General features: G+C 42.6%; 1 protein-coding gene across 4 annotated transcripts in view; it reads left to right on the forward strand.

The window, feature by feature from the left end:
- Positions 1–14570, forward strand: part of rabgap1l (RAB GTPase activating protein 1-like) — a 586024-nt gene that overhangs the window by 90708 nt on the left and 480746 nt on the right. For all 4 annotated transcript variants that reach the window (XM_063063651.1, XM_063063652.1, XM_063063655.1 and 1 more), the window contains one exon: positions 11656–11722. In XM_063063651.1, coding sequence (XP_062919721.1) covers positions 11656–11722 — 67 coding nt within the window. The remainder of the gene's footprint in view (positions 1–11655; positions 11723–14570) is intronic.

Below are 14570 nucleotides of genomic sequence, written 5' to 3' on the forward strand. Positions count from 1 at the left end.
AGCTGCAGGAAATGCAGTCGGTCAGGTTCACAGATCTGTCATTGAATGAAATGCATGTACGTTGGGGAAAGAAAGAGATGTTTTTTTATTTCTCATGCTCTTGATCCGAGGATGATAGATCTTGAAGCATAATGGCTCAAATTTTTCTGACCATGGCATTTTATTCATATTATTCTCCAGCCTGTTTATATTTGAGGGCATTAAAGGAAGCAAGTGAGGAAATTGTGTACGTTTGAGACGTAATCTTCTAAATCTGTTAGAATTAAAGGATTACTAAGAATAAATAAATGCAAATATAAAGCAACCCACACAAAATGCTGGAGGAACCCAGAAGGTCAGGCAGCATCTATGGAAATGAATAGATAGTCGACATTTTGGGCCGAGACCCTTCTTCAGGACTGAGAAGGAAGGAGGAAAATGCCAGAATAAAAATGTGGGGAGAGGAAAAGAGACTAGCTGGAAGGTCATAAGTGAAACTAGGTGGGTGGGAAAGATCAAGAGCTGGCGAAGAAAGAATCTGATAGGAGAGGAGAATGGACGATAGGAGAAAGGGAAGAGGAGTGGACCCAGTAGGAAGAAATATGTAAGAAATGAAAAGTCAGAGTGGAGAATAGGGTGTAGGGGTTAGGTTTCTCGAAGGAGAAATCAATATTCATGCCATCAGGGTGGAGAGTACCAAGATGTTGCTCCTCCATCCTGAGGGTGGCCTGGGAATGGGAATTAAAATGTTTGGCCACTGGGAAGTCCCGCTTGTGGCAGATAGTGTGGAGGTGCTGGACGAAGTGGTTCCCAATTTACGCGAGTCTCGCCAATGTAGAGGAGGAGCATCAGAAGCATTGGACACAATGGACAACCCCAGCAGGTTTTCAGGTGAAGTGTTGCCTCACCTGGAAGGACTGTTTGGGGACATGAATGGAGGTGAGGGAGAATGTGTATGAGCAGGTATCCTTGCACTTGGGGTGCTTGCAGGGATAAGTGCCTGGAGGGAGATTGGTGGGGAGGTATGAATGAACAATGGAATCGTGGAGGGAAGTGCAAATATACTATTTTTAAAATGAAGTCTATAGGACAGAGTGAACATTTGGAAATTTAAACTGATTAAAATTGTGTAGCATATCTATTAGTAGTCAAGGGAAAACCTTTGAATGAGTTTTTTGTAGACTGCTCAAGGACAGAACTGTTGCACATAAGAGATTGCTAGCTGAAATTGAAATGGAATTTAATATGCATTATTGCTCTGATTTAGGAGATTGGCTAGTCAGGTTTCTTCTGCAGAATGCAAGTAGAATGCTGTTCACTCAGTTTCATGAATGTAACAGCTAGTATTAATCGTTGCTTGGGTAGTTTCGGAGGGGCTAATATTATGAGTGTTGAGCAGCAGTTAAAACCAGTTACTACCAATCAATGTTTACCAGCATCTTTTAAATGGCTGGAGCATGAGCTAGCAGGTGTACTACACTGAATAACGGCACATCCCAGGAAAGCAAAGGTGCTGGTTGTCTGATTCACATAGGAGGATATGGAGTATGAAGAGTTCTCCTTTATTTGCAGCAAGCTCTCCATGCTCACTATAAAGATGCTGAGAGTGCAAGTGGAGGTTGGAGAAGACAGTTCGGGCCCTGGTGAGATCCTGCCTTACCGAGGCCACTTTCTTGTGCGAGCCCTATACCCCTTGATTCAATACCACCTAAAAAATTATCAAGTTTAGTCTTGTAAATACTAGGTGTAACCCTCAGGCTCGCCCAGCTTGCGTTCGTCTAAGGCAGGGGTCCCCAACCTTTCTCGCACTGCGGACCGGTTTCATATTGAGAATATTCTTGCGGACCGGCGGATGGGGGGGGGGGCAGTGGTGGTAGGGTTGCCAATGGACAAGAGTAGCAGTCAAATACGCTGGGTTTTCCCCAGGAAAGACTACAATGACCATGAAACCATGCGTGATTTGGCATGCGTGTACGATTTTTTTCTACAAATCGTTTTTGGCGATTCTGTTCGGGGGGGGTCTTATTCATGACTGGAATATCGGTGATAAGTGGCTAATACACTCAATTTCCTTTCTAAAAGGGTTTATCTAACAAATTTAATATTAAACACACAGTGCATATTTTCCTCGCATGAATATAGTGATAAGTCAATTATCAGGGGAGCTTGAAATAAGTGTTGAACGAACTTCCAGTAGAACTGGTAGAGGCAGGTTCGATATTATCATTCAAAGAAAAATTAGAGTAGCGTTAAAATTAGAGTAGGTGAGAGTAGCGTTCGGCACGGACTAGAAGGGGAGAGATGGCCTGTTTCCGTGCTGTAATTGTTATATGGTTATATAAGTCAATAGCATTATAATATTTTAAGTAACCTTTGGATATTAAACACGCAGCGCATGTTTTTCCCGTATGAACATATGAAAGCATTGCAACACACCAATATCGCTGAATCAGTGGGAGCCCTGGGCTTGTGTTCCTGCAACAACACGGTCCTATCGAAGGGTGATGGGAGACAGCGAATGGGAGACAGCGATAGTTGAACGGGGTTCCTTATGTCCAGTCTGTTCCGCAGTTTAGTTTTCGTTGCATTCATTGCAGAGATATGTTGGAAATGGAAGCAACCTTTTCAGTGCTTTCGTGGCTACCTCAGGATTTTTAGCCTTGACTTTGATCCAGAATGCCGGCAGAGATGTTATGTCAAACATACTTTCCAGCCCGCCGTCATTTGCAAGCTCGAGGAGTTGATCTCCTTTCCGCGCTGACGTGGATGACGCGCGGGTAATGACCTCGCATGCGTAATGGCTCAACAGTGGCCGTGACAGGGAATGAGGGAAGGTGCAGCTAACTCATATCGCCAAATCACATAACTGCCTCGCAGCCCGGTAGTGCATGCTTTGTGGCCCGGTGGTTGGGGACCGCTGGTCTAGGGGAATCGGCCTTCGGCCCCGCCAAACTGGGTAATCACGTTTGTGTGGATGCTGTGTAATACACCCCCAGTTACAAACCCAGACTCCCTGTCGTGGTCTTCTAGAGCATCCACTAAGAGGGCTTCACCCTCAGGCACTCTGGGAAATTTGGGGGTCCCCATCACTCTCGCTACTTCCCCGGGCCGTACCACCATTGGCTTCGACTGGGTGAACCACACAGTCCCTCGTTTAAATTTGGCATCCGGCCCAATGCTGCCACACACTTCCTCAAAGGCAGCTCAAAACACTGGGTGCACGGACAATATTCCCAAAAAACTCTCACTCTTCACTGGGGGATTGGGACTAATTAAACTTTCCAAGTCTGCCCACTCTTACCCCTCATTCCTCAGAAACGATAGAACCCTGTCTCTGAAATCTCTGCCCCCAACTGCAGGCAACTCAGCTTGTGACCCAGCCTGCTGGGCTCCCTTCTCTTCCTCCCTGACAGTATGGACACGCCATGGCCCCGCCTCACCTGGGTCACCAATAGACGTTGGCAGACCCACCGCTGTTACGTCAGCGCTAGTCTGAACTAAAACAAGGTCTGAGCCTGCCATGTTGTCAAACTTTCGCACTATGATTTCAACCTTGCCAACATCTGTACAACTGTACACAAACATCGAATTAACAATTCATCCGGGGTATGAATATCCACACCACTCAACACACACGCATTAATTACCGGCAATCCCACAGAGGCACACCACTGCTGTAACTCAGCAGCATCCATACCAGCAGAGATTTACAGATTTAAACAGGGCAGTCACACAGCGTTCAACGGAATCAATCCAGGACGTAGCCCTCAGGGAAGCATGGAAGGTTTTGAACTCATCTGGAAACAAAGCCCTACTGTCTCTCATATCACTTGATTCAACTTTATAAGAGGTAATAGTATTCAAGCTCTGCCACAACTGTGAAGCCTCCTTTGTTGATTCAAGTTTGGTTTGGAATTGCAACTTCACCTGTGGAATGGCTTTACAGTGATCATACTGAACCTCTGGTGCTACACGTTTATGCTGATGGTAATTGGGCATCATAAATAAATCTTTACTGATGGAGATCAGATATTTGCAATTAATGTCAGAGAAATGTATACAATATACATCCTGAAATTCTTTTTCTTCGCAAACATCCACGAAAACAGAGGGGTGCCCCAAAGAATGAATGACAGTTAAACGTTAGAACCCCAAAGCCCTCCCACGCACAGGCAGCAAAGCAACGACCCCCCACTTCCCCCCCACCAGCAAAAACCTGCACCCTCCACCAAGCACTCAAGTGTGCAGCAAAGCATCAGTAAAGACACAGATTTGCAGTACTCAAAAGACTGCTCGTTCACCCATTAATTCGAGATATCATAGGCTCGCTCTCTCCCTAATAAAGGAAAAAGAGGTGTCCCTGTTTCACAGCGAGAGGGGAGACATAACAAAACAACTCACTGATCTAAGTCTGTTGCGTCACTTTTTCCGAGTTTTGTGCCCAAAGAGTATCTGGACACACATCCAGCAGCCAGCCCGCTGCTTTCGATCTTCTGTGTACTCCCATGGCACATCAGGCAGCGGCACTGGCCTCGAATCTGCCTGCCTCCAGAGCCACGAAGATCTGGCAACCTGAAGACACGCTAGTCTTCAAAGCTGCATCATTGGCATATTGAAAAGCGGCCGGTCGTGAGGCCCTGAGAGTGGGTCCCATTTCCGCCAAGAACCGAAGTCAACGTGTAACTCCAGGTCAGGGTCTTCAAAAGAATCCTGAAAAGGAAAAAAAGAGATATTAAAGATAGAAATAGAGCTGTTTCTGAAGATGCAAACAAAGGAGTTGCCGTTAGGTGCCATCATCCTAAGCTCTGTGCAGTATTCCAGATGCTATCCTAGCAAGGCAGCAAAACGTCTTTCCTCTCAAGCACACTTCAATAAAGGCCAGTGTTCCATTTACCTTTCTAATTAATTGCTGCTTTTGCATGTTAACTTTGTGCAAGGACATCCTTATCCCCAAGATACCAACACTTTCCAATCACTTACCATTTAAAAAAGTCACATTTTTGCACATCATTACACTGTCTCCATATCCTTGTTTAATCACTTCATCTCTGCATGTCTGTCTAAAGATGAGATTGTGCAGATGCTGGAAATCCAGAGTAACACAGTTAAAATGCTGGAGGAACTTAGCAGGGCAAGGAGTATCTGTGGAAAGGAATAAAGAGTTGAAGTTTAGGGCTAACACCCATTCTGATGAAGGGTCTTGGCCTGAAACGTTGACTCTTTATTCCTTTACATCAGGGATGGGCAACCTATGGCGCATTGGATGATTAGAAGTGGCGCATTGCACCCCAGTGATAATAATAAAAAAATAAGCCTACTCATGCAAAAGGTATTAACCAAAAACAGATTTGTAGCAAAAAATATCTATAACAGGAATTCAAGTAGCTTAGAGCTAGAAATGGGTTTTACTGAGAATAAATCTAAAACTTAGCAATTATTTTTAGCGATTTTATTATTTCGTGCACGCCTTTTGGCGAATGTTATCTTCTTTCACATTAATCTGTTTACAATTAAAAAAAATGTTCAATGAGTAAAACTAGGAAAGAAGGACTTTTGTTCTGCAGTCATTCCATAACTGTTCAATACACATTTGGTACTTGTTTGATCCTGAGGTGCCAGGCGTCTGCACCAGCGGTGCATCGCAGGTTTTTACCAGTCAGTTTACAATTGACACTCGTGCACTGCGGAGTTGTCCTTTGTGAACATTTGCAGTTTTGTACTTTTTTGAAAATTAAGCCTTGTTTTTACATTCAGTTACCCATCACAGTGTAAAAGAAAATGAGCAAAAGAAAAGCAGAAAGTGATAGTAAGCGTGAATTCAATGAGCAGTGGGAAAATGAGTTCTTATTTATAGCGGGTCCGTCTGGAAAACCATTGTGCATTGTTTGTGAAAACACTTTTTCACATAATAGAAGACATGATCTTAAAAGACACTATAAAACACAACATCAGACTGAAATAGAAGGAAAACTGAAGCTAGTGCTTGGGTCTGAGTTACGGAAAGAATATGTGATTAAGAAAAAGAAATCAAAAGAAGACAAAATATATTTGTTAAAAGAAGTTGTGAAAGTTTGGCGATGACAGAAGTGTCCTACGGAATTGCTTTAGCATTGGCCAAAAAACGGAAGTCTTTCTCTGATGGAGAAGAAATTGTTAAGCCTTGTCTCCAAATATTTGCAAGATGTCTTGGTGATAAAAATATCGAAAGGAAAGTAGACAAAATTGCTCTGTCAAAGCAAACCGTTACGAGACGCACTAAAGAACTCTGTCATGATGTATCTGAGCAACTGAAAGACCTTGTCCGTGCTTGTACTTTCTTTTCTTTAGCTTTGGACGAATCTGCTGACATATGTGATGTAGCCCAGTTAAGCATTTTTATAACAGGAATTGATAATTTTAGCATCTTTGAAGAACTTATCTGTCTTGTCGCTTCATAGAAAAACAAGAGAATCAGACATATTTGACAAAGTAAAATCATGCCTAGAAAATCTACAACTAGATTCTAGTAAGTTCATTGGTGTTTGTACTGACGGAGCACCGTCAATGATAGGTAAAGCCACTGGGACTACAACTTTGCTTGAAAACTTTTTAGGTCGTCCTCGACTAAAATATCACTGCATTATACACCAAGAGTCACTGTGTGGAAAAACTTTAAACTTGCAGCATGTTTTGTTACTGGTTTGAAATGCGTGAATAAAATTAGAGCAAGAGGATTAAACAGACGAGTTCAGAGAATATTGTGGCATGTTAGATTTGGAATATGGCAATCTCGTCCTTCATTGTGAGGTGTCTCAGCTTTCTAGAGGACAGGTTCTGAGTAGATTTTGGAAACTGAAAAATACTGTCATAATTTTCTAGAAGAGAAAAATGAGCTGCCTGAGGAAAGAGCCCTTTTATGTGATAACAATTGGCTATTTGATTTAGCGATTTTTGTTGATGTTACCAACCATCTCAATAACCTAAATTTGAAACTCCAGGGCAAGAACAAATTGTTTCTTAGCTTAGTAAATGATGTCAATACATTCAAGATGAAGTTAAAACTGTTCACCTCTCAGTTAAAAAATGAGGATTTGGCCAGTTTCCACACTTAAAAGAGCAGAGTGAATGTGCTGAAGATAATTACAATTTTACAAAATATATTGAAAAAATCAGGTTATTGCAAGGGTCATTTGAAAGTCATTTTTGTGATTTTGCTAAAGAAGAAGACTACATACTTGCATTTATAAACCCATTTAGTGAAAATGACCCACTAAGTGATAGTGAACAAAAAATCATGAAGATGTCTAGTTAACATACAAATGCAACTTATTGACTTGAAAACAAATTCATTATTGAACATGAAACTTGATGAGCTTCCCTCAGTCCCAAATGTTTCTGACATGATTAATTTCTGGCGATCATTACCCTGTGAACGTTTTCCAGAACTAAGAAAATTTGCCCAGAGTTATATCTGTCGTTTCGGAACAACGTACAGATGTGAACAAGTATTTTCAGACATGAAATTGATTAAAAACAAAACGAGGCACAATTGACTGATTCAAATTTGAAGAATTCTGTGCTGCTCTCAGTAATTAATTTAACTCCAAACATTAAAAGCTTGGTAAAATCAAAACAGACTCAAAAGTCTCATTAAGGTAAGTAATGTTTATATTGTTTTTATATTAAATCAATATATCATGTAAAAATGCTAAATATGTCTATATTAATGTATTACAAGAATTGAATGGGGGTACAGGAGTTGTAGGGCGCATCTGAACTCGTGCCTGAAAAAATTGACTCATGGAATATAAAAGGTTGGCCACCCCTGCTTTACATAGATGCTGCCTGACCTGTTGAGTTCCTCCAGCATTTTTGTGTGTTACTTTGTCGGTGTCTTCCTTACAACCCACACTGCCATCTAGCTGTAGTTCCCCATTATTTCTGAAAGGTTTTCTGTATCTTTGTGGTGAAAATAGGCAACACATTTATTTAATTTCTTTTCTGCTTCCCAGTTCCTCTTAGTAATTCTTTCTACCTCATTTCACATTTCATGAAGTAATTTCCTTTTCACATTTCTACATAAATTCTTGCAATCTTTGTCTTCCACTTACTGTTGTTTTCTTAAAAATGCAAACAACAGGAACTCTGCAGGTGCTGGAAATTCAAGCAACACACATCAAAGTTGCTGGTGAACGCAGCAGGCGACTGTACCTCTTCCTAGAGATGCTGCCTGGCCTGCTGTGTTCACCAGCAACTTTGATGTGTGTTACTGTTGTTTTCTACTTTTTTGTCTTTATTTATTGTAACTTATAGCAATTTTTATATCTTGTTCTGTACAGCTGTTGCAAAATTTCCTGACATGTAATTGACACATTGTAGGCTAAAGGGCCTGTGCTTTACCGTTCTATGTTCTATAATAAACCCGATTTTGATTCAATGCCTTGTTCCATTTTTGCTGAGTGCTGACATTTTCCTAGATCTTTTCTTTAGTATTCAGTAGCAGTATTAAAAACCTTTGATCTAGTATTGTCTTTCAGTTTATAGTTGTTCCAGTTTTTCTGCTGCTATTCATTTGCCTTAATATGATGTAATGTATTGAATCTTTAAGGTTCCCACCAGATTACGCTTCATGCTTTGAGCCCTAGTTTCAGACTGAACAAAAACACCTTAAATTCCTATGTAGCACTGTTGTAGAATACTCAGTGATAATGTTCACAGTGACTCCTTAACTAGTAATTAATCACTTAACCCTTTCTTATCACACATTTCTCGTGTTAAAATAGCTTCATTGGTTCCTGTATATCCTGATGTGGAAAACTGCTACTAATACAGGCTATGCATTTGTTTTTACACTATTACTGTTCCTTTGGATTGCCCAGTTAACATATAGAGCAAAGCTTGTATGTTTATTGCATTACCTTTATTATTTGCATCCTTACTTTCCAGATTTACGACGCCCTGGTATTCCACTACTTAACTCCAATTCCCACTGATGTTTCCTGGCCCTCATTGTTTCTCAGCTCCATCAAAAATGATTCCAGCTACAATCCTTCTCTCTACAACCTTTAATTGTTGAGTCTTAAACACAAACTACTCTGCAGATGCTGGGGACAAAGCAACACTCTCAACATGCTGGAGGAACTCAGCAGGTTGGGCAGCATCCATGGAAACGATCAGTCAACATTTCAATTGTTGGGTCTATCCCTTTTCCATTTTCCCATCTAAATGTTGAGAATCCTGGAATATACAATTCCTAACTGGGTCAGTTTGCAACTACGTTCCACTAATGTTAATTGGACTGTTCCAATCAGTGTCAGGTTTATGACCCAAATGCTGCAGAAAATTCTAAATGGTGTGCCTGCATGCCTTGATCTGTGAGCTGTCAATAATAGATATGGATTTTATTTGATTGTGCTGATCTATAATTTCCCTGTGTCATACTCTTGTTCTTTTCCAGAATATACTTAAAAGGGAATACTTAATTGTTCATTAGAGACTAACAGTATTTGCATAGTTTGGAATTTACAATAAGTGTATATTTTGAGATCTTGGTGTATATTTTCTTCATAATGTGCTGTGGAAAGTTTTGTACATGAAATACAGATTTTCTACTCCATTCTGTAATGAAATTGGCATAATTATTGTCTCTGAATTCACTTAAAAACAATAATTTATAGCTTGCAGATCTGACAATTTCTGTCCAAAGAAAGAAATTCTTTCCAACATGTTCATATTACTTGTGTCATTTTCAATAAAATCTGTTTTATTCTACAAATTCCACAAACTCATGAGATCCTGCCTCCTGCAACCCACATGGAAAACCTTAAGTGCATTTACAATTTGCCAGCCTTTTGGTATTCCACTGTAGAATGAGAAATGGCTGAGGTTTCAAAATAAATATGGTTTTGATTCAGTTGCTGAAGCTATAAGGGAATGTCATGCTTTCAAGTCGGGGCATAGTTTTCAGCACTTTGATAGTTGATGCCACAGTGGCGCAACAGTTAATGTTGCTCCTGCACAGTTCCAGCAACCCATATTTGATGCGGACTTTCAGTGCTGTGTGCATGGGGTTTACAGGTTCTCTTTGTGACCATGCAGATTTCCTCTGGGTGCACTGGTTCCATCCCACATACCAGAGATGCAATGATGAGTTATTTGACCCAGTATAAATTGCCTCTAGTGTGGTTAACTGGCTGATGGGAGATGGAGGATGATAGGAATATGAAAGCAAATGGAGTGCAGGAGAATGAATTGAGGCAAACAACAGGAATTCTGCAGATGCTGGAAATTCAAGCAACATACATCAAAGTTGCTGGTGAACGCAGCAGGCCAGGCAGCATCTGTAGGAAGAGGTGCAGTCGACGTTTCAGGCTGAGACCCTTCGTCAGGACTAACTGAAGGCAGAGTGAGTAAGGGATTTGAAAGTTGGAGGGGGAGGGGGAGATGCAAAATGATAGGAGAAGACAGGAGGGGGAGGGATAGAGCCGAGAGCTGGACAGGTGATAGGCAAAAGGGGATATGAGAGGATCATGGGACAGGAGGTCCAGGAAGAAAGACGGTGGGGGGGGGTGACCCAGAGGATGGGCAAGAGGTATATTCAGAGGGACAGAGGGAGAAAAAGGAGAGTGAGAGTTGCATAAAAATGAGTAACAGATGGGGTACAAGGGGGAGGTGGGGCCTTAGCGGAAGTTAGAGAAGTCGATGTTCATGCCATCAGGTTGGAGGCTACCCAGACGGAATACAAGGTGTTGTTCCTCCAACCTGAGTGTGGCTTCATCTTTACAGTAGAGGAGGCCGTGGATAGACATGTCAGAATGGGAATGGGATGTGGAATTAAAATGTGTGGCCACTGGGAGATCCTACTTTCTCTGGCGGACAGAGGTAGATGTTCAGCAAAGCGGTCTCCCAGTCAACATCTACGCTCTGTCCGCCAGAGAAAGCAGGATCTCCCAGTGGCCACACATTTTAATTCCACATCCCATTCCCATTCTGACATGTCTATCCACGGCCTCCTCTACTGTAAAGATGAAGCCACACTCAGGTTGGAGGAACAACACCTTGTATTCCGTCTGGGTAGCCTCCAACCTGATGGCATGAACATCGACTTCTCTAACTTCCGCTAAGGCCCCACCTTCCCCTCGTACCCCATCTGTTACTCATTTTTATGCAACTCTCACTCTCCTTTTTCTCCCTCTGTCCCTCTGAATATACCTCTTGCCCATCCTCTGGGTCACTCCCCCCCTTGTCTTTCTTCCCGGACCTCCTGTCCCATGATCCTCTCGTATCCCCTTTTGCCTATCACCTGTCCAGCTCTCGGCTCTATCCCTCCCCCTCCTGTCTTCTCCTATTATTTTGGATCTCCCCCTCCCCCTCCAACTTTCAAATCCCTTACTCACTCTTCCTTCAGTTAGTCCTGACGAAGGGTCTCGGCCTGAAACGTCGACTGCACCTCTTCCTACAGATGCTGCTTGGCCGGCTTCGTTCACCAGCAACTTTGATGTATGTTGAATGAATTGAGGCAGTGAGGTTCTTTGGAAGTCTCTGAGAGCAGTAGGACACCATAGGCCAAACAATCTCTTGTGCTGTAAGGAAATGTTACAATAGGACACATAAGTTTATGGTCAAAGTAGGTTAGTTGCAACTTCCCTTTTCTGTTTGAAGTACTGTTTGATGTTTTCTGTGTTTTGTGTTTTTTAGATGTTTTGGTATGCTTTTGAGCCCAGGGACAAATGTGCGGAATAGTGACATGCACCTGCTTGACATGGTGAGTTTGGAGTGAACAGATTAATTATGAGGTTAAATTCAAAATTACTTATGTTGAAGTGCCAGCTATGACATAGGCACACTTTTGCCTCAGAAGGTGGTTTTGAGTGACTGAACTCAGGCCAGCATTACAGTGCAATGCAGAGAGAATATTTCAGTGTTAGAGCTGCATTCCTCTGAATCAGTGGACTGGTCCATGTTCAAGCACTCATCTAGCGATGTGAATGAATACACCAGGGTTTTAATAGACTTGATTAAAACAGCTGTCGAAGAGTGTGTCCCACTAAATCGTTCAAAGTCTTCGTCAATCAGAAGCCCAGGATGAACCATGAGATCTGAAATTTGCTGAGGGCCATATCAGAGGTAGTCAAGGCTGGAGATAAAGAATGCTACAAGAGGTGCGGATATGATCTCCGGTAAACTATCTCACGGGTGAAGTGGAGATTCTGGACTAAACTGGAATCAACGAGGGATGCTTGACAGCTGTGGAAGGGTGGAATGCCATAACCTCCTACAAAGTTGAATCGAGTGACTTGGGGAACAATGGAGCTTCGCTTCACTTGCCTTCTATGGTTGATTTGCCCATCAGAACATTGAGAAACCATCACGAACCCCCACATCTCCTGATTATCTTTTGAGTTCAGTATCTGAATCTGGCTTGCAGGCTGCCTTCTGGAGGGTGAATCCAAGGAAAGCATCTGGACCAGACAGAGTACCTGCTCATTTACTTCTACAGACCAGTGCTGGTGTGTTCACTGAGATCTTTAACCTCTCACGTTGGCATTGTGAGGTACCCACCTGCTTCAAGCAGGCTTCAATTATACCGGTGACTAAGAAGAGAATGGTGACCTACCTTACTGACAATCACCCAGTTGCACTTACATCCACAGTGATGAAGTGTTTTGAGAGGCTGGTGATGAAAGATATCAGCTCCCGTCTGAGTGGCAACTTGGATCCATTCCAATTTGCCTCCCGCACAACAGGTTCACAGCAGATGCCATTTAATTGGCTCTTCATACAACCCTGGAACATCTGAACAGCAAAGTTGCATACATCAGATGCTCTTTATCAATTACAGCTCAGCATTTAATTCCCTCATCCACTCAAAAAAAATCAATAAGCTCCAAGACGTTGGCCTCAATGCCTCTTTGTGCAATTAGATGCTGAATTTCCTCACTTGTAGACCCCAGTCAGTTCAGATTGGCAGCAACATCTCCTCAACATCAGCACAGCTCACCATAGGGCTGTATGCTTAGCCCCACGCTCTACTTGCATAACACCTATTGACTGTGTGGGTAAGCACAGCTCCAATACCATATTCACCTACGGACACAACTGATCGACAGATGACGCAATAGCCACAGTTCTACGCACTGTCCTTACATATCTGGAAAGAAGGATGTTTATCTGAGAATGCTGTTCTTGGACTACAGTTCAGCATTCAACATCATAACCCCTCCAGGTTCGACAAGAGGTTCAGAGACCATGGCCTTCACCCTGCCTTGTGCAGCTGGATCCTGGCCTTCCTGTCAGATGGTAGGTGGTAAGAGTGGGCTCCCACATCTCTGCCCCTCTGACCCTCAACACAGGTGCCTCTCAAGGCTGTGTACTAAGCCCTGTCCTTTACTCTCTCTATACCCATGACTGTGTCGCCACCCACAGCTCCAATCTACTAATTAGTTTTGCTGGCGATACTACATTGATTGGCCTAATCTTGAATAATAACGAGGCAGTCTACAGAGAAGTCATCACCCTGACACAGTGGTGTCAAGAAAACAAACAAAGGAGCTGGTTGTGGACTACAGGAGAAATGGAGATTGGCTAACCCCTATTGGCATCAATGGATTTGGGGGTTGAGAAGATGAACAGCTTTAAGTTCCTTGGCATACACATCATCGAGGATCTCACGTGGTCTATACATACCAGCTGTGTGGTGAAAAAAGCACAACGGTGCCTCTTTCAGCTCCTGTCTGTTGAAGAAGTTTGTTATGGGCCATCAAATCCTAAGAACTTTCTACAGGGGCATAACTGAGAGCATCCTGACTGCTGCATCACTGCCTGGTAGGGAACTGTGTTTCCCTCGATCGCAGGACTCTGCAGAGAGTGCTGTGGACAGCCCAGCCCATCTGTAGATGTGAACTTCCCACTATTCAGGACATTTACAAAGACAGGTGTGTAAAAAGGGCCCGAAGGGTCATTGGGGACCCGAGTCACCCCAGCCACAAACTCTTCCAGCTGCTACCGGGAAGCTGTACCGCAGCATAAAAGCCAGACTCCGGGACAGCTTCTTCCACTAGGCCATCAGACTGATTAATTCACACTAATAAAATTGTATTTTTATGTTATATTGACTGTCCTGTTGTACACACTATTTATTACAAATTACTATAAATTGCACATTGCACATTTAGACGGAGATGTAATGTAAAAATTTTTACTTATGTATGTGAAGGATGTAAGTAATAAAGTCAATTCAATCTACTTCAAAGATGGTGATGAATCGGCATACAGGAGGGAGATTGAAAATTTTGCTGAGTGGCGTCAGAACAACAACTTTTCACTTAATATTAGCAAGACTAAGGAACTGATTGTAGACTTCAAGAGAGGGAAACCAGAGGTCCATGAGCCAGTCCTCATTGGAGAATCAGAGGTGGAGAGGGTCAGCATCTTTTAATTCTTGGCTGTAACTATTTGAGAGGACCTGTCCTGCAAAGAAAGCACGGCAGCACTTCTACTTCCTTAGGAGTCTGTGGAAGTTCAGTACGATATCAAAAATTTTGACAAACTTCTGCAGATGTGTAGTGGAGAGTGTATTGACTGGCTGTATCACAGCCTGGTATGGAAGCACC

This window comes from Mobula hypostoma, chromosome 12, assembly GCF_963921235.1.
Source record: "Mobula hypostoma chromosome 12, sMobHyp1.1, whole genome shotgun sequence".
Classification (NCBI taxonomy): Eukaryota; Metazoa; Chordata; class Chondrichthyes; order Myliobatiformes; family Myliobatidae; genus Mobula; species Mobula hypostoma.